Here is a 25,911-nt window from a genome sequence, read left to right as displayed (position 1 = left end):
AAGCGTGAACATCGCGTACACGTAGGTTTATAAAGGCGCGCAATTTCTACTCGCCCCCCTCTCCGAGGGCGACACGGAGGGGGCAAGAAGCCGCAGACGATCGCCCAAGCTCTGTCGTCCTACACTGGGATACTCGGCCATCTCCATCGTCGTCAACAGCCACTGTGATGGAAGCTTTGCGGCATTGTGAGAAGGGCCGGGTGGCTCAGGCGGGGTTCGAGACGTGCAGCCGGCGCCGCTGAGAGGCAGGGTTTAAACCCGGGTCTCATCTGCCCGTGATTCTACTGGGTTTGGAAGAGTCGTGAACTACTGGTCTCGGCCCGCTCACCGTAGACTTGCACAGAGGCCCATCGTCGTGCGTAGAGACTCGCACACGTGGACCCAGTTGTGATGTTCTCTACAGTCAACAATGACTGTAGAGTATCAACAAAACCCCCTGGTCACTTTAACATTCGGTTCTGCACTTAGTGCAGCTCTGGCAAGATGTTCCAGCTCTTGGCAAGATGTTCCAGCTCTTGGCAAGATGTGTCAGCTCTTGACAAGATGTTCCAGCTCTTGACAAGATGTTCCAGCTCTTGACAAGATGTGTCAGCTCTTGACAAGATGTTCCAGCTCTTGACAAGATGTTCCAGCTCTTGGCAAGATGTTCCAGCTCTTGGCTAGATGTTCCAGCTCTTGACAAGATGTGTCAGCTCTTGACAAGATGTTCCAGCTCTTGGCAAGATGTTCCAGCTCTTGACAAGATGTTCCAGCTCTTGGCAAGATGTTCCAGCTCTTGGCAAGATGTGTCAGCTCTTGACAAGATGTTCCAGCTCTTGGCAAGATGTTCCAGCTCTTGGCAAGATGTTCCAGCTCTTGACAAGATGTTCCAGCTCTTGGCAAGATGTTCCAGCTCTTGGCAAGATGTTCCAGCTCTTGGCAAGATGTGTCAGCTCTTGACAAGATGTTCCAGCTCTTGGCAAGATGTTCCAGCTCTTGACAAGATGTTCCAGCTCTTGGCAAGATGTTCCAGCTCTTGACAAGATGTGTCAGCTCTTGGCAAGATGTTCCAGCTCTTGGCAAGATGTTCCAGCTCTTGGCAAGATGTTCCAGCTCTTGGCAAGATGTTCCAGCTCTTGGCAAGATGTTCCAGCTCTTGACAAGATGTCAGCTCTTGGCAAGATGTTCCAGCTCTTGGCAAGATGTTCCAGCTCTTGACAAGATGTGTCAGCTCTTGACAAGATGTTCCAGCTCTTGGCAAGATGTTCCAGCTCTTGGCAAGATGTTCCAGCTCTTGACAAGATGTTCCAGCTCTTGACAAGATGTTCCAGCTCTTGGCAAGATGTTCCAGCTCTTGACAATATGTGTCAGCTCTTGACAAGATGTTCCAGCTCTTGGCAAGATGTTCCAGCTCTTGGCTAGATGTTCCAGCTCTTGGCAAGATGTGTCAGCTCTTGACAAGATGTTCCAGCTCTTGGCAAGATGTTCCAGCTCTTGACAAGATGTTCCAGCTCTTGGCAAGATGTTCCAGCTCTTGACAAGATGTGTCAGCTCTTGGCAAGATGTTCCAGCTCTTGGCAAGATGTTCCAGCTCTTGGCAAGATGTTCCAGCTCTTGGCAAGATGTTCCAGCTCTTGGCAAGATGTTCCAGCTCTTGACAAGATGTGTCAGCTCTTGGCAAGATGTTCCAGCTCTTGGCAAGATGTTCCAGCTCTTGACAAGATGTTCCATCTCTTGACAAGATGTTCCAGCTCTTGGCAAGATGTTCCAGCTCTTGGCAAGATGTTCCAGCTCTTGGCAAGATGTTCCAGCTCTTGACAAGATGTTCCAGCTCTTGACAAGATGTTCCAGCTCTTGGCAAGATGTTCCAGCTCTTGGCAAGATGTTCCAGCTCTTGGCAAGATGTTCCAGCTCTTGGCAAGATGTTCCAGCTCCTGGCAAGATGTTCCAGCTCTTGACAAGATGTTCCAGCTCTTGGCAAGATTTTCCAGCTCTTGGCAAGATGTTCCAGCTCTTGACAAGATGTTCCAGCTCTTGGCAAGATGTTCCAGCTCTTGGCAAGATGTTCCAGCTCTTGACAAGATGTTCCAGCTCTTGGCAAGATGTTCCAGCTCTTGACAAGATGTTCCAGCTCTTGACAAGATGTTCCAGCTCTTGGCAAGATGTTCCAGCTCTTGACAAGATGTTCCAGCTCTTGGCAAGATGTTCCAGCTCTTGACAAGATGTTCCAGCTCTTGGCAAGATGTTCCAGCTCTTGACAAGATGTTCCAGCTCTTGACAAGATGTTCCAGCTCTTGACAAGATGTTCCAGCTCTGGCAAGATGTTCCAGCTCTTGACAAGATGTTCCAGCTCTTGACAAGATGTTCCAGCTCTTGACAAGATGTTCCAGCTCTTGGCAAGATGTTCCAGCTCTTGACAAGATGTTCCAGCTCTTGACAAGATGTTCCAGCTCTTGGCAAGATGTTCCAGCTCTTGACAAGATGTTCCAGCTCTTGGCAAGATGTTCCAGCTCTTGGCAAGATGTTCCAGCTCTTGACAAGATGTTCCAGCTCTTGGCAAGATGTTCCAGCTCTTGACAAGATGTTCCAGCTCTTGACAAGATGTTCCAGCTCTTGACAAGATGTTCCAGCTCTTGGCAAGATGTTCCAGCTCTTGGCAAGATGTTCCAGCTCTTGACAAGATGTTCCAGCTCTTGACAAGATGTTCCAGCTCTTGACAAGATGTTCCAGCTCTTGACAAGATGTTCCAGCTCTTGGCAAGATGTTCCAGCTCTTGGCAAGATGTTCCAGCTCTTGGCAAGATGTTCCAGCTCTTGACAAGATGTTCCAGCTCTTGGCAAGATGTTCCAGCTCTTGACAAGATGTTCCAGCTCTTGACAAGATGTTCCAGCTCTTGACAAGATGTGTCAGCTCTTGACAAGATGTTCCAGCTCTTGACAAGATGTTCCAGCTCTTGGCAAGATGTTCCAGCTCTTGGCTAGATGTTCCAGCTCTTGACAAGATGTGTCAGCTCTTGACAAGATGTTCCAGCTCTTGGCAAGATGTTCCAGCTCTTGGCAAGATGTTCCAGCTCTTGGCAAGATGTGTCAGCTCTTGACAAGATGTTCCAGCTCTTGGCAAGATGTTCCAGCTCTTGGCAAGATGTTCCAGCTCTTGACAAGATGTTCCAGCTCTTGGCAAGATGTTCCAGCTCTTGGCAAGATGTTCCAGCTCTTGACAAGATGTGTCAGCTCTTGACAAGATGTTCCAGCTCTTGGCAAGATGTTCCAGCTCTTGGCAAGATGTTCCAGCTCTTGGCAAGATGTTCCAGCTCTTGACAAGATGTGTCAGCTCTTGACAAGATGTTCCAGCTCTTGGCAAGATGTTCCAGCTCTTGGCTAGATGTTCCAGCTCTTGGCAAGATGTGTCAGCTCTTGACAAGATGTTCCAGCTCTTGGCAAGATGTTCCAGCTCTTGACAAGATGTTCCAGCTCTTGGCAAGATGTTCCAGCTCTTGACAAGATGTGTCAGCTCTTGGCAAGATGTTCCAGCTCTTGGCAAGATGTTCCAGCTCTTGGCAAGATGTTCCAGCTCTTGGCAAGATGTTCCAGCTCTTGGCAAGATGTTCCAGCTCTTGACAAGATGTGTCAGCTCTTGGCAAGATGTTCCAGCTCTTGGCAAGATGTTCCAGCTCTTGACAAGATGTTCCATCTCTTGACAAGATGTTCCAGCTCTTGGCAAGATGTTCCAGCTCTTGGCAAGATGTTCCAGCTCTTGGCAAGATGTTCCAGCTCTTGACAAGATGTTCCAGCTCTTGACAAGATGTTCCAGCTCTTGACAATATGTTCCAGCTCTTGGCAAGATGTTCCAGCTCTTGGCAAGATGTTCCAGCTCTTGGCAAGATGTTCCAGCTCTTGACAAGATGTTCCAGCTCTTGACAAGATGTTCCAGCTCTTGGCAAGATGTTCCAGCTCTTGGCAAGATGTTCCAGCTCTTGACAAGATGTTCCAGCTCTTGGCAAGATGTTCCAGCTCTTGGCAAGATGTTCCAGCTCTTGACAAGATGTTCCAGCTCTTGGCAAGATGTTCCAGCTCTTGGCAATATGTTCCAGCTTTTGACAAGATGTTCCAGCTCTTGGCAAGATGTTCCAGCTCTTGACAAGATGTTCCAGCTCTTGACAAGATGTTCCAGCTCTTGGCAAGATGTTCCAGCTCTTGACAAGATGTTCCAGCTCTTGGCAAGATGTTCCAGCTCTTGACAAGATGTTCCAGCTCTTGGCAAGATGTTCCAGCTCTTGACAAGATGTTCCAGCTCTTGACAAGATGTTCCAGCTCTTGACAAGATGTTCCAGCTCTTGGCAAGATGTTCCAGCTCTTGACAAGATGTTCCAGCTCTTGACAAGATGTTCCAGCTCTTGGCAAGATGTTCCAGCTCTTGACAAGATGTTCCAGCTCTTGGCAAGATTTTCCAGCTCTTGACAAGATGTTCCAGCTCTTGACAAGATGTTCCAGCTCTTGACAAGATGTTCCAGCTCTTGACAAGATGTTCCAGCTCTTGGCAAGATGTTCCAGCTCTTGGCAAGATGTTCCAGCTTTTGGCAAGATGTTCCAGCTCTTGACAAGATGTTCCAACTCTTGACAAGATGTTCCAGCTCTTGGCAAGATGTTCCAGCTCTTGACAAGATGTTCCAGCTCTTGACAAGATGTTCCAGCTCTTGACAAGATGTTCCAGCTCTTGACAAGATGTTCCAGCTCTTGGCAAGATGTTCCAGCTCTTGGCAAGATGTTCCAGCTCTTGGCAAGATGTTCCAGCTCTTGGCAAGATGTTCCAGCTCTTGGCAAGATGTTCCAGCTCTTGACAAGATGTTCCAGCTCTTGGCAAGATGTTCCAGCTCTTGGCAAGATGTTCCAGCTCTTGGCAAGATGTTCCAGCTCTTGGCAAGATGTTCCAGCTCTTGACAAGATGTTCCAGCTCTTGACAAGATGTTCCAGCTCTTGGCAAGATGTTCCAGCTCTTGACAATTAAACAATCGTTTTGTCGGTCGTGTCTGGAAGAATGCCTCCCTGTGCAAACAATGCAAGCTCATGTAGTACATCGCCACGTGACCAGCAATTGTCTACCCACTGCTGTATGAAGTCCCAACCCCCACTCTCAGTCCTAGGATTTCGTCAGAATCCATCGCCTGCACACGAGCCGAGCTAATCGCTCCATCTCTCTCTTGGACGTCTTCGCGGGGTGGAATTCTCTCCTTTGGCTGCCGTGTCCACCGGTCTGCTCCAGAGCCGGGACTGACTATACAAGCCGGAGGAGCCCTGAGCGTGTCCGGCTGGCTGTTGTCGTGTAGTACTTGAAGACCCAAAGCCGTGACCTACGTCGAGTATCGAGTGGAAGGGGCCGTTACCCCTTCGTGTTAGGGTCACGTTGTTATAATAAACGTGTTGCCTCTAAAGAAGTCTCGCTCTCCGTTCTGCCCACTGCAGATGTATGGCCAAGCATGCTGACAGAGAGAGATGCAGACATGAACGGATACAGCACAGCGAGAGATAATGAGAGACAAGCCGGTTCCAGTGGCCTGCTAAAGATGTGTACATCGTGTGCAGCGTGTTGAACTTGTTTCGCAGCGTACGTAGCCAACCGCACTCATCGGCGGTGAGAGGGAACGACACCAAACTAAACACAAAACTCACTTCTAAACAAATGAGTTGTCAATCTAATGTTTTAAAAGTGCATGCGTAAATGGCATTGTAAATCACGAGGCAGATTGAACTCGTGACAGCCTTTATTATAAACCACTGTGGGACGTCAATCTCAGTGCAGTGCTAATGCAACGCACATCATAACCACCACCACAACCACCACAACCACCACAACCACCACAACCGCCGCCGCCGCTACCACCACAACCACTGCCACCATCACCACCACCACCACCATCACCACCACCACCATCACCACCACCACCATCACCACCACCACCACCATCACCCCACTACCACCACCACCATCACCCCACTACCACCACCACCGCCGCCGCCACCTCGTCAGTGATCGCACAACGCGCCCAGCGGCCGGTGGGCGCTCACTGGGATCTGTGCTGCTGCTGCTGCTGCCGCACCGCTGCCGTGCGGTCAGCGTCTTCGCTCGCTGGCCACGACCGCGACCTCTCGCGGCTCTCTCGAGCAAACGTGACGAAGCGCCCAAACGCAGAAGACGAGGAAGAGGGGGGGGACGACAACGAGGAGGAGGTTGAGGATGATGATGAGCCACGGCAGCCCACGTCCCGACGCTTCTGCTTCCTCCGCTCCTCCTGCGAGTGGGAACAAAAATGAGAGAGAGACAGTGTGGACGGAGAGCACGGAGAGAGAGAGGAGACAACGTGGAGAGCGGAGAGAGCGGAGAGTGAGTGAGCGAGCGAGAGAGAGCGAGAGAGTGAGCTAGAGGGGGGGGGGTTACATAAAGCCCAGTTAAAAAAAAACTTTTACGAAATGATGAACGGAGCAAAGTGCCGAATACACCGAGCATCTTATTGTTTCCACTGATCGTAAAAAAAAGAGAGAGTGGAGTCTCTGCTGGTGCTATGAGAGAGAGAGAGAGTGGAGTCTCTGCTGGTGCTATGAGAGAGAGAGAGAGACTCAGCGTCATCGTCGTCAGCCTCTCACCGCCCCGGTGACCTCCCACAGCGACCTTGACGGGTCGCGACCTCCCCAGGCCCGGCACGGAGGGCGGCGAGGTGGCGCCCATCTTGGACGGCGTGGCGCTCCTGAGGGTCAACGTGGCCCCGCCGGACAGCGCCGTCCCCGCCTGGGGGACGCGGAGCGCCGCCAGGGAGACGACGGGCGACTGAAACTCAACGTTTTGCAAATCCGTCACTGCGTTTCCGATCGCCCTTTGTGATTGTAACGGCTTGTCTCTCGTTGGGTCAGTGGCTAAAGCACCTGACTTGCAATCAAGAAGGTTGCATATTGACATCCTGGTTGGGGGCATGACTCAGCCAGTGGCTCGAGGGGTCAATGACATCCGTCTCGTGCTGTGGGACATCAGCGGTGGTCCTGCCCTCAAGTGAGCAGGCCCTGCCGTGACGAGGTAGAACGTCCACTCGGGGCTCACGGCTGACATCGAAGGCGATCGCTCTCTCCCCCTACGCGCCACCCCCCCATCAATCCGATTGTCTCGTTAACGCCACCGACTGTCACCACCTCGTTGTACACATGCGTACACTCACCCACACACACACGCGCGTACACTCACCCACACACAACAACACACACACCACTAAGTGGCGGTGACGTCACTACGGCGCTTGTACCAGGCCACGTGCACGTTGAGGCCGGGCCAAGTGTCGAACGCCCACAGGGAGGAGGAGGTCACGAGGCAGACCCAGCAGGTGCCATGCGCACTCCAATATAAACACACAACATCCACTCATCTCATTCCCATCTTTGTAAATGCCACCCACCGTCACCGCCACCACCACCTCCACCACCACCTCCACCACCTCCACCACCGTCGCCACCGTCACCACCACAACCTCCACCACCGTCACCACCTCCACCACCGTCACCACCACCTCCACCACCACCTCCACCACCACCACCTCCACCACCACCACCACCACCTCCACCACCACCACCTCCACCACCATCACCACCGTCACCACCACCACCACCACCACCACCTCCACCACCGTCACCACCGTCACCACCGTCACCACCACCTCCACCACCTCGACCACCGTCACCACCGTCACCACCACCTCCACCACCGCCTCCGCCGCCTTTGTCTCCCGCGTGCTAGCGATCTTTACTACAAGTACTAATTAGAGGTTGAGTAGACCTAGGGGAGGCCCAGGACCGGTTCAGATAATCGCTGCTGCTGGCTGTGAGCGGGAATCAAACTCGGGTGTTGGCACGGTGGGGTCGGCGGTGGTGGGGGTGGTGGGGGGGGCGGTGTTGGGGTCACGGTGGGGGGGTGACGGTGGGAGGGTGATGGTGACACGGACGGGGCACCTGTGTCCACGTGAGGGTGGGTATCCCGGCGGGCGACGAGGAGGACGAGGCGGCGGCGCTGGCCACCTGCACGACGTCCCCGGCCGTGAGCCGGGTCGCCTCGGTGGGGCCCAGCGGCTTCACGTCGTCCGCGTCTGCCGAGGAGGACAGACGATCGACTTTTACTCCGGGCCAAGCGGCGCCGTTCGCTCGCAGTCGCAACGTCCGTGCGGAGGAATCCGACGAGCCGCAGAGCTCTTTGCGCGTCGCGGACGTCCGAGTCGGAGTCGCGTCTCCGTAACGTGACGACGACGACGATAACAAGACGACGTCCGACGCGCCCCCCGGGATTCCCCGACGCGCGACGCTGGAGAGGCACGGTTCGCTTGCGAGCGAGTCGTCTCCCGACGACGTGGGTTCGACGCCCGGGCCCAGGACGTCTTAAAAATCCGCTCGAAAAACTCCCGAGACCGTCGATTTCTTTCGTAACGTCGCCTCCTCCTCCTCCTCGCTCGCAGAAACGCGGCCTCACGCAAAGTCTCTCCCTCCCGCGTCCCCCCCCGCCGCTCACAATGCACCAGGAGATCCACGCTGCTGTCGGGCGGGTCGCGGCCGCCGCGGACGCGACAGCCGTAGGTGCCGCTGTGGTCGCGGCTGACGGCGGGCAGGGTGAGCGCATTCCCGGCGGCCGCGTGGCCGTAGTCCACCCGCGTCGGGGAGCTCTGACGGGCCGGGGGACGGCGGGGATGGCGGGGACGGCAGAGGAGGCGGCAAAACAAACTTCAACGGCCTCTTTGGGGGGGGGGACGAAAAAAATGTCTCCCGCGGCGTCGCCGTTGTGAGCCTCGTTCCACTGCCCCCAACCGAGAGCGGGAGGCTGCCCTGTGACTGCCCCCACACTCCACCTCACACTCCACCTCACACTCCACCTCACACTCCACCTCACACTCCACCTCACACTCCACCTCACACTCCACCTCACACTCCATCTCACGCTGCCATGAGCTGCAGCAGCGGCCCACAGCGGCAACACGCTCAGCAGTCGTCGTCTGCGTCGTCTGCGTCATCTGCGTCGTCGTCATCATCGTCGTCATCATCATCATCGTCATCATCGTCATCATCGTCGTCATCATCATCGTCGTCATCATCGTCGTCATCATCATCGTCATCATCATCATCGTCGTCATCATCATCATCGTCATCATCATCATCATCGTCGTCATCATCGTCGTCATCATCGTCGTCATCATCATCGTCATCATCGTCATCGTCGTCATCATCATCGTCATCATCGTCATCATCATCATCACCGTCATCATCATCATAATCATCATCATCATCGTCATCATCGCCGCCTTCTCACCCGGTAGAAGTCGATCTCGGGAGGGGGGAATCCATCAGCACGGCACCTCAACACGACCGTGTCGCCCTCCTTCACGGCCGCCTCGCGGTGAGACTCCAGGATGAGGGCCACCCTCCCGCGGGGTGTATCTACGCATCCCACCACCGCCGGCATAGACTCGCGGTGCCACTCACCATCGCAAATCATCGTCAGTTACGTCGTCGTCATTGATAACTATGCCACTTACCGTCATAATCATCGTCAATTGCCACTGTTCTGCAGATGTAGATGCCACTCGTTGTTCGTGTTCTGCAGATGCAGACGCCACCTCCGCCATCTATTGCGGTCCAAACAAGCAACTGGACTTTCTAAAAGGTTTGAGCGTCTCTCTGAACGTTCAAGAGTCAAATCTTCACGAGTAGCGGTAGTCTCTGTGTTTCATTTGGCCTTAACCCAATAAGATGGTCCGTCAGGCATGTCTTGTTGTGGTACCCATCATACACATCCGTCTGTTGTACTTCGCTCCGTCTGGTGCCCCCCCCCCCCGTACTCACAATGCACCTTCACGTGGATCGTCTCCGAGGCAACGGCCTCGCTCCTGCCGCCTGGCATGGCGTAGTTCACCACGCAGCGGTAGCCGGCTCTCGCATCCCACCACCGCAGTTTGTAGCGCAGGACGGACGTCACGGCGAAGGTGCCGTCGGCCTCCGTCACTACCTTCCTCGTCACTTTCACATCTGGCCACGCACACGCACGTACACAGAGACAAAGGTCCCCCGTGTGGCCTTAACAGACTGTTGGGACAAGTGCTGTTAGCGAGTGTCACACGAGGGGGTGGGTGGCCAGCACCACGCCCTGCCGGCTTTGTCTCCGCAGTGGCGATGTTTACTCCCTGCACCACGTAGCAGTTTACACTACACTATACACTACACTACGAACTACACTACACTATACACTACACTATACACTACACTATACACTACACTATACTACTATACACTACACTACGAACTACACTACACTACTATACACTACAGTATACACTACACTACACTATACACTACACTATACACTACACTATACACTACACTATAAACTACACTATACACTACACTATACACTACACTATACACTACACTATACACTATACCACTATACACTACACTACGAACTACACTACACTACTATACACTACACTATACACTACACTACGCACTACACTACACTATACACTAATATACACTACACTATACACTATACACTACACTATACACTACACAATACACTAAACTATACACTACACTACTATACACTGCACTATACACTACACTATACACTACACTATACACTAAACTATACACTACACTATACACTACACAATACACTACACTATACACTACACTACTATACACTGCACTATACACTACACTATACACTATACACTAAACTATACACTACACTATACACTACACTAAACTATACACTACACTACTATACACTGCACTATACACTACACTATACACTAAACTATACACTACACTATACACTACACAATACACTAAACTATACACTACACTACTATACACTGCACTATACACTACACTATACACTACACTATACACTAAACTATACACTACACTATACACTACACTATACACTACACTATACACTACACTACTATACACTGCACTATACATTGCACTATACACTACACTATACACTAAACTATACACTACACTATACACTACACTATACACTACACTATACACTACACTATACACTACACTATACACTACACTATACACTAGACCAGGGGTCGGCAACCTACGGCTCCGGAGCCGCATGCGGCTCTTTACGGGCTGCTTCTTGACGATGAGTACGTATGTGTAGAGGTGATACGCGCTGGGATTAGAGATCGTATGCCAGCGCGTGATGATTGGTTGTGTAGGTGGTGACGCGCGCTGACGGTGGAGGATCAGGGGTCAGCGCGGGGTCGTGGGTTACGGGGTACTGATTGGCTGTGGGCCGGTGACGTGCTGAGAGGGAGTGATCGGGTGGCAGCGCGGTGTGATTGGTGGAGGAGTGTTAACACGCGCTGGGGAAAACGGATCGTAGAGAGAGTGCGTCGTGATTGGTTCATTAAGGAGCGATGCTCACGTTGAAGTACGCATCAGCTCCGCCTCTCGTGAGCAGGGGCTATAAAAGGGGATGCACACAGGCGTGAGGGCAGTGTGTAACCAGCGAAGAATGAAGACGGGGATGAAGACCTAGGGCCCTGCGGTACCTAGTCCCGCTGTCCTAACGGGACCGGGACTCTGTGTAACCCAGAGGCGAGTGTAGTGTGTGGCCAGAGGCATAGGGTCTACACGAGTGAAGGGTATCGTGTGTAGCCAGAGGCCTAGAGTTTACACGAGAGTGGTGGAGTGTGAAGTCGGAGAAGGAGACTACACGTTGTATTTTGATACGCAAAGATTTAATAAAAGTGTGTTCCCGTCAAGAAGTTCCTGCCGTCAATTCCCATACTTCAACTGGCGTCAGAAGTGAAACGGTCTTCCAAGCATGGATACAAGGAGGAACCGTCGGACCCAAGGGATTGACCACGGGGACAACCTCGACGACGCGGGTCAACTGGCATCGGGGGGTGAGGAAGAGGAGTTGCCCACGGGGCAGGATCCGCCGACGGCGCCGGACGAGCCACGGGGGACTGACGCCGTGCTTCGCGAAGCGCACTCCCGTCTGGCGGAGCTGCTGCTCGCCGCCGCGTCCATCTTGGCGGAGATCAGCTCGTCGGGAGGAGCGGGAACGGCGGCCGACGTTCTGCAGGGTCGCCCTGCAGATTCCCGCCAAAACGATTTGGCGATGGCCGCCATTTCTTCTGCACCGACTTTTGGCGGGAACGGCCATCACCACGTGGCAGCGGTTCTCCATGCGCGCCCGCTGACGTCACCAACGCGCGCGGCGGACCGCCATCACACACCCGCCGATGGGGCCGCCATCTTACACACCGACGGGGCGGCAGAGAGGAAGCACGAGGAGGAGGACAACTTCATTTTTCAGCAGCGCCTTCCCACGTTGTCAGCCTTCAAGGCGGAAGGCGGGGATTGGAGCCAATTTCAGCGCAGATTTTTGGCGCATCAGGAGATGTCCGCCTGGTCCGACGCTACGGCACTGCGGGCACTGCCTGCCATGCTGGATGACAACGCGCTCGCGGCCTTCACGTCCGCACGCAGGTCGGACCGCTCCACGCTCAAAGATGCGCTGGCTCTCATGGCCAAGGTCTATGGTCCTCCCTCCGCGTGCCGCCATCATTTTTATGCAAGACGGAAGGCGGACACGGAGACCGTGCTCGCCTACCGCACGGCGTTGCTTGCTCTCGCCGACGCCGCGTTCCCTCGTATGGACGAGGAGGGCCAAGATGCCATGGTTTTGGAGCAGCTGCTCAAGTTGGCGCAGGACCTGGGGGTCCCCATCAACACGGCCGATGAGACCGATATTTCATCCTTACGGGTCGCCACAAGCATACAAGCGCACGAGGTCCTTCAACGTAAACAGGGTGTCGTCTGCAACGCTGCCGTGGCCTCAACTCCGGGCCCAGTTGTCACCGTGCCCCAAGTCGTCAGCCCACGAGAGGAGGCGTTCATCGCGGGACGACCGGGGGACTGGAGATCGGGGGGTCGTTCGCCTCTGCGAGCGGCCCGCAAGCTGGAGCAACCGAGATCTCCGACGACTGTCATCACCTGCTATAACTGCGGCCTCCGGGGCCACGTGGCCTCCGGTTGCCGCGCCCCACGTCAGCGCGCCATGGGACCTCGGCTGGACGACGACCAAGGCCCCAAGTCGTCCCTGCAAACCCCGGCAAGTCGCGGCACCTCACATGCTCGGCCCGCATACTCGGCACATATGGGTCGTCGCGTTGCGGCGGGGGAGAGCCGAGTAGAGTTCGGGGATTCGGTTCAGAGAGGGCGATTCGGCCGGGACCGGGGAGACATTAAATGGTCGGAGTTGGGGCACAGAATAGTGGCTGCCTCAGCGGGTTCATCCGTCGTTACCGGATCTATTGATGGGGTCGAGGTCAGGGTGTTAGTGGACACGGGGGCATCGGCGACTATTATATCGGATCTCATTTATAATATTCTCCCTGTACAATGTCGTCCGCTTCTTCCGGTGGATGTGCCATTTTACGCCGCTAACGGGGGATCATTGGGCATTATCGGTCAGATTAGGGCGTCCATTTGCATTGGTGATATCAAATTGTCGGGACCCGTTTTTGTTTCGTCCTCCCTGGCGGTCCCTTGTCTATTGGGCACTGATTTTTTGGCAAAAATGCCCATCAAAATTCTCATTGATTAGCGTTGCATTGAACTACCATCGGGTCGCCGTATTTCATTTTTGACGAGCCCTAATGAAATTCGGACGGCGTGCGCTACCATACAGGCGTTAGCGACACAGACCGTGCACGTGCCCCCGGGTTCACAAATGTTAATTCCCGTCCGGTTGCGGAAGCCATGGGTGAAGGAGGCCTCTGAACAGGGCATGCTTTTGGGTCCTTCTAATAGGGCTGTTGGGGGTCTCGATTTGTCGGTGGCTCACACTTTGGTGGGGGCTGACAGGGATCCGTTTGTGATGGTTTTAAACGCTGGTGCGCGGCCGGCCGTCATTCAGCAGGGCACCGTGCTAGCTCACGCGGCGCGGGTCCCTGCGGAGGAGAGGCTGGTTGCGCAGGCGGATGCGAGTCCCACGGAAAACGTTACATTGAAGGAGGACCTCGATTGGGTTGATTCGCTGTGCGCGGACTCTGATGATTTGTCAGCGGTACAGTTGGGTGCGCTGCGCGGGTTGCTCATTGAATTTTCGGATGTCTTCAGTAAACATAAGTATGACATTGGGTGCACGGACCTGCTACGCCACCACATTGAAACGGGCGATGCGGCACCGGTCAGGCAAAATCCCTTCCGACTGAGTCCTGCTGAGAAGGAACATGTTCAGTCGGCAGTTAACGATATGCTAGAAGCCGACATTATTTCGCCTTCCTCCAGTCCTTGGGGAGCGCCTATTGTGCTCGTTAAAAAGCAGGACGGGTCCCTGCGATTTTGTGTCGATTTCCATCGCCTGAATAAGATCTCTGTGGCCGACGCGTATCCGCTCCCCAGGATGGACGAGTCTCTCGACGCATTGTCTGGTGCGCAATACTTTTCGACTCTTGATTTATTATCCGGATTCTGGCAGTTGCCACTCGACGAAGAGTCTAAGCCTAAGACCGCATTTCGGACTCCAGGGGGCCTGTTTCAGTTTAACCGGTTACCCATGGGACTTCACTCCTCTCCTGCGACGTTTCAGCGTCTTATGGAATTGGTTTTGTCGGGCTTGCAGTGGGATACGTGCCTCATTTACCTTGACGATGTCATTGTTTTCAGTAAAACGTTTGAAGAACACCTCCAGCGATTGAGGGGGGTGTTCTTGCGAATGCGATCGGCTAAATTAAAGTTTAAACCGGCCAAATGCCACCTTTTTCGTAAATCCGTGAGGTACTTGGGTCACATTGTCGACTCTTCGGGGATTTCTACCGATCCTGCGAAGACGGACTGTGTCAGTTCGTGGCCAACGCCCACGTCAGTGTCAGACGTACGCAGTTTCATCGGTTTTGCTTCGTATTATCGCCGATTCGTTGAGCACTTTGCCACCATTGCAAAACCCTTGCACGCTCTAACGGCGAAAGGAGTGAAGTTTCGATGGGGACCGGAGGAGGAGGCTGCATTCTGCTCCCTCCGGGACGCCTTGGTTAGGGCCCCACCCTTGCGCTATCCGGACTTCACGAGTCCCTTCTTGCTAGACACGGACGCTAGCAACACGGGCATTGGGGGAGTGCTGTCCCAAGTCGTTGGAGGGGTCGAACGGGTGGTCGCCTATGGTAGCAGGGTGTTGTCGCCGGCAGAGCAGCGCTACTGCGTCACCCGTCGCGAACTGCTTGCCATTGTTTTTTTGTACAACAATTCAGGCCATATCTCTATGGCCGTCATTTCACGGTCCGGACGGACCACGCGGCGCTCCAGTATTCATTGCGGGTCGCCCAGCCCTCGGGCCAATTGTCGCGGTGGTTGGAAGTCCTCCAAGACTATCAGTTCACGACTACGTACCGTAAAGGCTTGCGACACACAAATGCCGATGCCCTGTCGCGGTTGTTGCCTTGTCACAAATGTGCGTGCTTATCGGGATCGGCGCGCTGTAAACCGCCGGTTACGGAAGGTAGGGAGGCGTTGGTTGCGGCCGCGAGCACACCAATTGGGGATGGTCCCGCTACCCCTGGGGGTCAGGACTCGCTGCTCTCAATGTCATTGATTGAGTGGGGCCGTCTCCAAATGGCGGACAGCTCCCTGCTGGCATTGCGCCGCAAGACGGGGGGTTCCGAAGGTAACCACGACCGAACTGGCTCCTACGAGCTTAAGCAAGGCCTATTGATGAGATGGGACAGTTTGTCCCGGCGGCATGCGATTGTGGTGCCTGCTGCTGTGAGGGGGAAGGTTGTCTTGGCCGCACATGAACGCCTCTTGCATTTGGGAGTTAACAAAACGCTTGCCCTGCTTCAGCGTGACTATTATTGGCCGGGAATGGGGGGTGACGTGGTGAATATTCTGAAGGGTTGTGTTGAGTGCGCCAGACGGAAACCACCGCCTGTGCCAGCTAATCCACCGCTGCAATCCATCCAGGTCTCGCGCACTAACGAGCTCGTTGCACTCGATATTCTGGGGCCTTTTCCGGTCACGCCTAGGGGTAATAAGTACCTGTTGGTGGGGGTCGAATATTTTACCCGGTGGCCTATGGCGTGGCCACTCGCCAACCAGTCGGCGGCGGCTGTGACGGACGCCTTTGTCCAGGGCTACGTCCTGGACAAGGGGGCTCCCGAACGCTTGCTGACTGACCAAGGGAAGAATTTTTCGAGTAAATTACTGCAAGAGGTGTGCGACCTGTTGGGTACCAAGAAGGTGCGTACCTCCCCGTACCACCCGCAGACGGACGGGATGGTGGAGAGGCTTAACAGGACATTGACTTCTATGTTGTGCCAGCAGGTGTGTGAGGCGCATGTTGATTGGGACCTGCAGGTCCCTGGGGTCCTCGCCGCGTATAGAATGGCCCCCCATGCAGCTACGGGATTTTCCCCGTTTTATCTGATGTACGGTCGGGAAGCCGACCCGCCCATGGAAACGCAGCTGGGTCTGTCCGCACCACGAGCAAATTCGAAATTGGCAGAGCATATTAAATTTAATATTCATAAGCTGACAGAGGCAAGGGAGGCCGCACGGCTTAATTCACGGGCTCGCCAAATTGCAAACGAGCGGTTGCGGGCACGGAAGGTGTCCGTGCACAATTGGGAACCAGGTGACAGGGCCTGGCTGCATTGCCCGCAGGCACCTTTGGCTACGTCGCCTAAATTGTTGAAGCCGTGGCGGGGACCCGTGGTGGTCGTGCGGGTTGCACGCCCCCAGTGCGTTCAGATAAAATGGGGAAAACGCCGTTGGTACGTCCACCCCTCCCGACTGAAACCGTTCTCGCCTCCGTATGGCCTCCCCTTGTGTCATGAGGGCCGAGCATGTGACGTGACCAGCGACCCTGAGGGGGAATTGTCTTTGCCTGCTCCTCACATGTCTCCGCCTGATCCGCTCCCAGGTGTCTCGGAACTGACAGCTGCCGACCACCGGCGGCCGGATCTTGAGCGGCCGGAGCCACCGGACGGTCGCCAACGTCCCGTCCCATACGACGGACCGGCCAGACGGACTCGCGCTAGGTCGCGCTACTTTGTGTGACCTGCCACGTGAGGAGTCGAGGCAGCCGGAGCGCCTCGGCACTGCGTTTAGTCACAGAGACACTTGGCGCGTTCGTTTTCCGGTGTTCGCTTTTATTGTGTTGTTCGTCGGGCTGTATATTGCTTCATATTTAAGTGTTGTGTTGTGTTGTTGTTGTTGCGTTACGGGGCACACTGAGAGGTGGAGTTTCTTTGTTACTGCGTTGACGTTAGGTTGTATTGTTGGTTAACAGCCGGGCCGGCTGCAAGCTATGTGGGAGGGGGTGATGTAGAGGTGATACGCGCTGGGATTAGAGATCGTATGCCAGCGCGTGATGATTGGTTGTGTAGGTGGTGACGCGCGCTGACGGTGGAGGATCAGGGGTCAGCGCGGGGTCGTGGGTTACGGGGTACTGATTGGCTGTGGGCCGGTGACGTGCTGAGAGGGAGTGATCGGGTGGCAGCGCGGTGTGATTGGTGGAGGAGTGTTAACACGCGCTGGGGAAAACGGATCGTAGAGAGAGTGCGTCGTGATTGGTTCATTAAGGAGCGATGCTCACGTTGAAGTACGCATCAGCTCCGCCTCTCGTGAGCAGGGGCTATAAAAGGGGATGCACACAGGCGTGAGGGCAGTGTGTAACCAGCGAAGAATGAAGACGGGGATGAAGACCTAGGGCCCTGCGGTACCTAGTCCCGCTGTCCTAACGGGACCGGGACTCTGTGTAACCCAGAGGCGAGTGTAGTGTGTGTAGCCAGAGGCATAAGGTCTACACGAGCCGAATGCAGTGTGTGTAGCCAGGGACATAGGGTCTACACGAGTCGAGTGTATTGTGTAGCCAGAGGCATAGGGTCTACACGAGTGAAGGGTATCGTGTGTAGCCAGAGGCCTAGAGTTTACACGAGAGTGGTGGAGTGTGAAGTCGGAGAAGGAGACTACACGTTGTATTTTGATACGTAAAGATTTAATAAAAGTGTGTTCCCGTCAAGAAGTTCCTGCCGTCAATTCCCATACTTCATATGTACATAGATGCATTGCGGCTCTTGAAATACTGAATTTTGTACCGAATTGGAAAAAAATGGCTCTTCTTGTTATTTTGGTTGCCGACCCCTGCACTACACGATACACTACACTATACACTAAACTATACACTACACCATACACTACACTATACACTACACTATACACTACACTACTACACTACTATACACTACACTATACACTACACTACTACACTATACACTACACTATACACTACACTATACACTACACTATACACTACACTACTACACTATACACTACACTATACACTACACTATACACTACACTACTACACTATACACTATACACTACACTATACACTACACTATACACTACACACTACACTATACACTACACTATACACTACACTATCGCAGACATATTCACCAACAGATACATTCACTAACAGATCTACCTACCAGGTGATGGCCACAGGGGCACGGACGCCTTGTACCACGTGACGAGGGGCTCTGGGTAAGCGTTGCGCACGTAACATTCACCGATCTGCAGGAGAGGGAAACAGACCAACACACGCAACAAAGATCCCCCGTGTAGCCTTAACAGACTGTAGGGGCAAGTGCTGTTAGCGAGCACCTATGAAACCCGGCACGGTACACGAGGGGGTGGGAGGCCAGCACCACGCCCGGCCGCCTTTGTCTCCCCAGTGGCGATGTTTACACACCGCACCAGGTACTCATTTGAGGCCGCTTCCGCGACGCGGTTAAGGCAACAAAACCCCCAGGCAGCAGCAGCAGCAGGGAGCGGAGAAACCAGCAGGAAAGTGACAGAGCGAAAGTCCCCGTAGGCGAAGGGCTGCTCACCTTGTGGTGGCGCTGCTGCTGCTGCTGCTGGGTGAGCAGCACGGGCCTCTGGGTCGCCGCCACGGCCACCATGGGGGCCGCTGGGAGGGAGACGAGGGGAGGGGGGAGGGACACGGGGGGAGGGGGGAGGGAGGGGCGCTCCGTGCGTCAAAGGTCGCGGGGTCGTCATCGGCCATTTGCTTGCGAGTCCAACTTGACTCTGAAACGTTGTATAGTGAGTGTAGTGTGTAGTATATAGTGTGTATAGTGTATAGTGTGTATAGTGTAGTGTGTATAGTGTAGTGTGTATAGTGTAGTGTGTATAGTGTAGTGTGTATAGTGTAATGTATAGTGTAGTGTATAGTGTAGTGTATAGTGTGTATAGTGTAGTGTATAGTGTAGTGTAGTGTGTATAGTGTGTATAGTGTAGTGTATAGTGTAGTGTATAGTGTGTATAGTGTGTATAGTGTAGTGTATAGTGTAGTGTATAGTGTAGTGTAGTGTGTATAGTGTAGTGTATAGTGTAGTGTATAGTGTAGTGTATAGTGTGTATAGTAGTGTGTATAGTGTAGTGTATAGTGTGTATAGTAGTGTGTATAGTGTAGTGTCGTGTGTAGTGTGTATAGTGTAGTGTATAGTGTGTATAGTGTAGTGTGTATAGTGTAGTATGTAGTGTGTATAGTGTAGTGTATAGTGTGTATAGTGTAGTGTATAGTGTAGTGTAGTGTGTAGTGTGTATAGTGTAGTGTAGTGTATAGTGTAGTGTAGTGTATAGTAGTGTATAGTAGTGTATAGTGTAGTGTATATAGTGTAGTGTATATAGTGTAGTGTATAGTGTGTATAATCTATAGGGTGTATAGTGTAGTGTATAGTGTAGTGTATAATATATAGTGTGTATAGTGTAGTGTATAGTGTAGTGTATAGTGTAGTGTATAGTGTAGTGTATAATATATAGTGTGTATAGTGTAGTGTATAGTTTCTGTCCCAACGTCCGTAAGTAGGGGAGTAGCAAGTGGCCCCGTGCGCTCGCTTACAAAACACCCGCACGCTTGCGGTGGCTTCGGCCACGCCGGCGCGCCCCGCCAGCGCCTGGCAGACGAAGTGGCGCTCGTCAGCGGTCTCCGTCGCGCTCAGCGCCAGCGCGGAGTCGCTGCGCCGAGCGTCGATGCGGCTCTCGTAGCCGGTGCCCACGTCCGCCACGAAGAGTCGCGCGTCGCGGTACGAGATCCTCGTTCGAGAAGATTGTGAAATCTGTGCCGGGGGGGGGGGGGGGGGGGGTTGGAGTCTACGGGTAGCAGTGCTGAGTCTTGAGTCTATGGGTGGCAGTGTTGAGTCTATGGGTAGTGTTGAGTCTATGGGTGGCATTGTTGAATCTATAGTGCAGTGCTGAGTCTATGGGTGGCAGTGTTGAGTCTATGGTGCAGTGTTGAGTCTATGGGCAGTGTTGAGTCTATGGTGCAGTGTTGAGTCTATGGTGCAGTGTTGAGTCTATGGGGCAGTGTTGAGTCTATGGTGCAGTGTTGAGTCTATGGTGCAGTGTTGAGTCTATGGGGCAGTGTTGAGTCTATGGTGCAGTGTTGAGTCTATGGACAGTGTTGAGTCTATGGCAGTGCTGAGTCTATGGACAGTGTTGAGTCTATGGTGCAGTGTTGAGTCTATGGGCAGTGCTGAGTCTATGGGCAGTGCTGAGTCTATGGACAGTGTTGAGTCTATGGTGCAGTGTTGAGTCTATGGTGCAGTGTTGAGTCTATGGTGCAGTGTTGAGTCTGTGGGCAGTGTTGAGTCTATGGTGCAATGTTGAGTCTATGGTGCAGTGTTGAGTCTATGGGTGGCAGTGTTGAGTCTATGGGTGACAGTGTTGAGTCTATGGTGCAGTGTTGAGTCTATGGTGCAGTGTTGAGTCTATGGGTAGTGTTAAGTCTATGGTGTAGTGTTGAGTCTATGGTGCAGTGCTGAGTCTATGGTGTAGTGTTGAGTCTATGGGTAGCAGTGTTGAGTCTATGGTGCAGTGTTGAGTCTATGGTGCAGTGTTAAGTCTATGGGTTAGTGTTGAGTTTATGGTGCAGTGTTGAGTCTATGGGTAGTGTTGAGTCTATGTGTAACAGTGCTGGGTCTATGGGTAGCAGTGTTGAGTCTATGGGTGCAAGTGTTGAGTCTATATGTAACAGTGTTGAGTCTCTGGGTGACAGTGCTGAGTCTATGGGTAGCAGTGTTGAGTCTATGGGTGCAAGTGTTGAGTCTATATGTAACAGTGTTGAGTCTCTGGGTGACAGTGCTGAGTCTATGGGTAGCAGTGTTGAGTCTATATGTAACAGTGTTGAGTCTCTGGGTGACAGTGTTGAGTCTATGGGTAGCAGTGTTGAGTCTATATGTAACAGTGTTGAGTCTCTGGGTGACAGTGCTGAGTCTATGGGTAGCAGTGTTGAGTCTATATGTAACAGTGTTGAGTCTCTGGGTGACAGTGCTGAGTCTATGGGTAGCAGTGTTGAGTCTATATGTAACAGTGTTGAGTCTCTGGGTGACAGTGCTGAGTCTATGGGTAGCAGTGTTGAGTCTATGGGTGACAGTGTTGAGTCTATGGGTAGCAATGTTGAGTCTATATGTAACAGTGTTGAGTCTCTGGGTGACAGTGTTGAGTCTATGGGTAGTGTGAGTCTGTGTAACAGTGCTGAGTCTATGGGTGACAGTGCTGAGTCTCTGGGCAGGGCATACGACGTACGTATCCGAGCGTGACAAGCGGCGGTGTGCGTGTGGGTGGGGGGTGGGGGTGGCGCTACTCACAATGAACCACTGGGTGACCACCTCCTCGCCCACGGAGCTGGTGACCGTGCAGGGGATCACTAGCGGACCTCCCAGCTCCACCTCCACCAGCGGGGTCACCGCCACGGAGATCGCCGCTTCGACGCCTACGGCGATGACGGTCATCGCACGCAAGTCACGCTGCAGACTGCTAGTGCAGTGTATAGTGAAGTGTATAGTGTAGTGTATAGTGTAGTGTATAATGTAGTGTATAGTAGTGTATAGTGTAGTGTATAGTGTAGTGTATAGTAGTGTAGTGTATAGTGTAGTGTATAGTGGTGTATAGTGTAGTGTATAGTGTAGTGTATAGTGTAGTGTAAAGTAGTGTAGTGTATAGTAGTGTAGTGTATAGTGTAGTGTATAGTAGTGTAGCGTATGTAGTGTATAGTGTAGTTTATAGTACTGTAGTGTAGAGGATAGTAGTGTAGTGTATAATGTATTGTGCAGCAGTATATATTAGTGCAGAGTATATTACTGTAGTGTATCGTAGTGTAGTGTATAGTAGTGTAATGTATAGTGTAGTGTATAGTGTAGTGTATAGTGTAGTGTATAGTGTAGTGTATAGTAGTGTAGTGTAAAGTAGTGTATAGTGTAGTGTATAGTGTAGTGTAAAGTGTAGTGTATAGTGTAGTATATAGTGTAGTGTATAGTAGTGTAGTGTATAGTGTAGTGTATAGTAGTGTATAGTGTAGTGTATAGTGTAGTGTAAAGTAGTGTGTAGTGTAGTAGTGAAGTGTATAGTGTAGTAGTGTAGTGTATAGTAGTGTATAGTGTAGTGTAAAGTAGTGTATAGTGTAGTGTATAGTGTAGTGTAGTGTATAGTAGTGTATAGTGTAGTGTATAGTAGTGTATAGTGTAGTGTAAAGTAGTGTATAGTGTAGTAGTGAAGTGTATAGTGTAGTGTATAGTGAAGTGTACAGTACACGAGGCTAGATCACGACTTACACGATGGAATCCACCTTCGTGCAGGAACCAACGAAGCGTCGCCCGTCGCACTCATCAAATCAGCACTCAGCAAATCAGCACTCAGCAAATCAGCACTCATCAAATCAGCACTCAGCAAATCAGCACTCAGCAAATCAGCACTCAGCAAATCAGCACTCATCAAATCAGCACTCAGCAAATCAGCACTCAGCAAATCAGCACTCAGCAAATCAGCACTCAGCAAATCAGCACTCATCAAATCAGCACTCAGCAAATCAGCACTCAGCTAATCAGCACTCAGCAAATCAGCACTCAGCAAATCAGCACTCATCAAATCAGCACTCAGCAAATCAGCACTCAGCAAATCAGCACTCAGCAAATCAGCACTCATCAAATCAGCACTCAGCAAATCAGCACTCAGCTAATCAGCACTCAGCAAATCAGCACTCATCAAATCAGCACTCATCAAATCAGCACTCAGCTAATCAGCACTCAGCAAATCAGCACTCAGCAAATCAGCACTCATCAAATCAGCACTCAGCAAATCAGCACTCAGCTAATCAGCACTCAGCAAATCAGCACTCAGCAAATCGCGACTCTTTTTTTAAAGAAAGACTCCCCATCGTACAGCGCCAATTCGCGTGTGCGGGGTGCCACGAATCTTCCGCGTCTACAGACGACGATTGACACGGTGAAGCCGAACCACGAGCGGATGAGGGGGGGTGGGATGCTGCTGGACGCTGCCGATGGTCACGGCGGCGGTGATCATCACCTTGGAAGGAGACGGAGACGAGCAACAGCAACGCGACACATCGCAGCGACATGTGGTCGGCAAGTTCTCGCTGCTGCTCCTGCTGCTGCTGTTGCTGCTGCTGTTGTTGCTGCTGTTGCTGCTGCTGCAGCTGCCGCTGCTGTAGCTGCTGCTGCTGCTGGTACTGCTGCCGCTGCTGCTGTTGCTGCTACTGCTGCTGCTTGTGGAGCCGTGAATCCACCGTGCCCTTCTCCTCCCGTCGTCGATCCTGTGTCGTGTGAAACACAACGCGGCAGTCCGCACCGTCACAACACATTCCTGCTGCTGCGGAGGGAGCTGGTAGTGACGCTGGGTTGCTCGCTCAATGGCCTGCAGGGTCAACGGCCAGGGCAATGTGGTGTATTCCGCAAATATGCCCGACTGTGAGGGCGGGCACAAGCCGGCGTGAGTAGGTGAAACGTTGAGTTTTATAAGGGCACCACGGGGTGACCAGCCCCTCCCCACCCAGCCCCACCCCTCATACCCCCCACCCCACCCTCCCAGCCCCACCCTCCACCTCCTCACCCTCCCCACCCAGCCCCTCCCCTCCCTCCCCACCCAGCCCCTCCCTGCACCTGTGGGCTGATGTAACCTATCAGTATTTTTAGTATTAAACACAATGCATTCCACACTATTACACTAGTGGTATTAAACACGGTGTATTTCACACTATTAGACTATTTATATTAGTAAACACGACGCAAAATGGCCCCTATGGAGGCAGCCTGGCCTAGCAACTAACACTAGTTGTCCCAGACATTTAAAAGTGTTTATTGATCACCACCAGCACCACCACCACCACCAGCAGCAGCAGCACCACCACCAGCACCACCACCACCACCAGCAGCAGCAGCACCACCAGCAGCACCACCACCAGCACCACCACCAGCACCACCACCAGCACCACCACCACCACCAGCAGCAGCAGCACCACCACCAGCACCACCACCAGCACCACCACCACCACCAGCAGCAGCAGCACCACCACCAGCACCACCAGCACCACCACCAGCACCACCAGCAGCAGCACCAGCACCACCAGCACCACCACCACCACCAGCACCACCACCACCACCACCAGCACCACCAGCACCACCAGCACCACCAGCAGCAGCACCACCACCACCAGCACCACCACCAGCACCACCACCACCACCAGCAGCAGCACCACCACCAGCAGCACCACCAGCACCACCACCACCACCAGCACCACCACCACCACCAGCACCACCAGCAGCAGCACCACCACACCAGCACCACCACCAGCACCACCACCACCACCAGCAGCAGCACCACCAGCAGCACCACCAGCAGCACCACCAGCACCACCACCAGCACCACCACCACCACCAGCACCACCAGCAGCAGCACCACCACCAGCAGCAGCACCACCACCAGCACCACCACCAGCACCACCACCACCACCAGCACCACCACCACCAGCACCACCACCAGCAGCAGCAGCAGCACCACCAGCAGCACCACCAGCAGCAGCAGCACCACCACCCGCACCACCACCACCACCACCAGCACCACCACCAGCACCACCACCAGCACCACCACCACCACCACCAGCACCACCACCACCAGCACCAGCAGCAGGCACAGCTGTAGAGAACACCACAGCAGCCTACCTGGCTGGCGACGATCTTACACAGATCAATAACAAGTGGTGAAAGATCGATAAATCGAAAGATCGATAAGTTTGAGAGAGAAACCACGCCTACCCACGTGTTCGTCTATCTTGTTCGATTCCCACGCGATTAGACTGAGAATCGTTTCCCATGTTATCCCAATGGGAATGGACTCCAGACATCCATTACTCGCCTGGAATCGATTCCCATGTTATCCCAATGGGAATCGACGCGGGTGTAGTTAATCGAACCTTAAATCGATTCTGCCTGCACCTCGTGACTTTGTGTGGAGTCGATGGCGTCGTGCAGGAGACTCTCCCCCGCCCTTGGCCTCCTCTTCCTCTCCCTCCTGCAGCCCCTCCTCGTCACGTGCTCACACGGTGAGGAGGTCACTGTGTGTGGGGAGCGGTGGTGCACTGGTTAGCACACTGTGTGTGTGGGGAGCGGTGGTGCACTGGTTAGCACACTGTGTGTGTAGGGAGCGGTGGTGCACTGGTTAGCACACTGTGTGTGGGGAGCGGTGGTGCACTGGTTAGCGCACTGTGTGTGTGTGGGGAGTGGTGGTGCAGTGGTTAGCGCACTGTGTGTGTGAGGGGAGCGGTGGTGCAGTGGTTAGCTCACTGTGTGTGTGTGAGTGGGGAGTGGTGGTGCAGTGGTTAGCACACTGTGTGTGGGGAGTGGTGGTGCAGTGGTTAGCGCACTGTGTGTGTGTGGGGAGCGGTGGTGCACTGGTTAGCACACTGTGTGTGTGTGGGGAGCGGTGGTGCACTGGTTAGCGCACTGTGTGTGTGTGTGGGGAGCGGTGGTGCACTGGTTAGCACACTGTGTGTGTGTGGGGAGCGGTGGTGCACTGGTTAGCGCAC

At 53.3% G+C, this 25,911-nt stretch overlaps 2 protein-coding genes across 2 annotated transcripts; both read right to left on the bottom strand.

Annotated features, from left to right (window-relative positions):
* Positions 1-6,086: 6,086 nt before the first annotated feature.
* Positions 6,087-9,539, bottom strand: LOC133361839 (basal cell adhesion molecule-like). Its single transcript, XM_061580830.1, has 5 exons — positions 9,307-9,539; positions 8,515-8,665; positions 7,965-8,098; positions 6,618-6,759; positions 6,087-6,265 (listed from the first exon to the last, which is right to left on the bottom strand). The coding sequence occupies exons 1-5, from the start codon at positions 9,490-9,492 to the stop codon at positions 6,087-6,089; spliced, it is 792 nt and encodes a 263-aa protein (XP_061436814.1). The 5' UTR covers positions 9,493-9,539.
* Positions 9,540-9,780: 241 nt separating this feature from the next.
* Positions 9,781-23,513, bottom strand: LOC133361841 (basal cell adhesion molecule-like). The gene is made up of 6 exons (XM_061580832.1): positions 23,397-23,513; positions 21,683-21,807; positions 19,936-20,152; positions 18,923-19,002; positions 18,521-18,605; positions 9,781-10,022 (listed from the first exon to the last, which is right to left on the bottom strand). The coding sequence occupies exons 1-6, from the start codon at positions 23,446-23,448 to the stop codon at positions 9,781-9,783; spliced, it is 801 nt and encodes a 266-aa protein (XP_061436816.1). The 5' UTR covers positions 23,449-23,513.
* Positions 23,514-25,911: the final 2,398 nt, after the last annotated feature.

Source organism: Lethenteron reissneri, unplaced genomic scaffold, assembly GCF_015708825.2.
Source record: "Lethenteron reissneri isolate LAM-NWPU_2019-01 unplaced genomic scaffold, ASM1570882v1 scaffold_1252, whole genome shotgun sequence".
Taxonomy (NCBI): Eukaryota; Metazoa; Chordata; class Hyperoartia; order Petromyzontiformes; family Petromyzontidae; genus Lethenteron; species Lethenteron reissneri.
The sequence above is the reverse complement of the archived record's forward strand: the minus strand, read 5'-3'. Positions and strand labels throughout refer to the sequence as shown.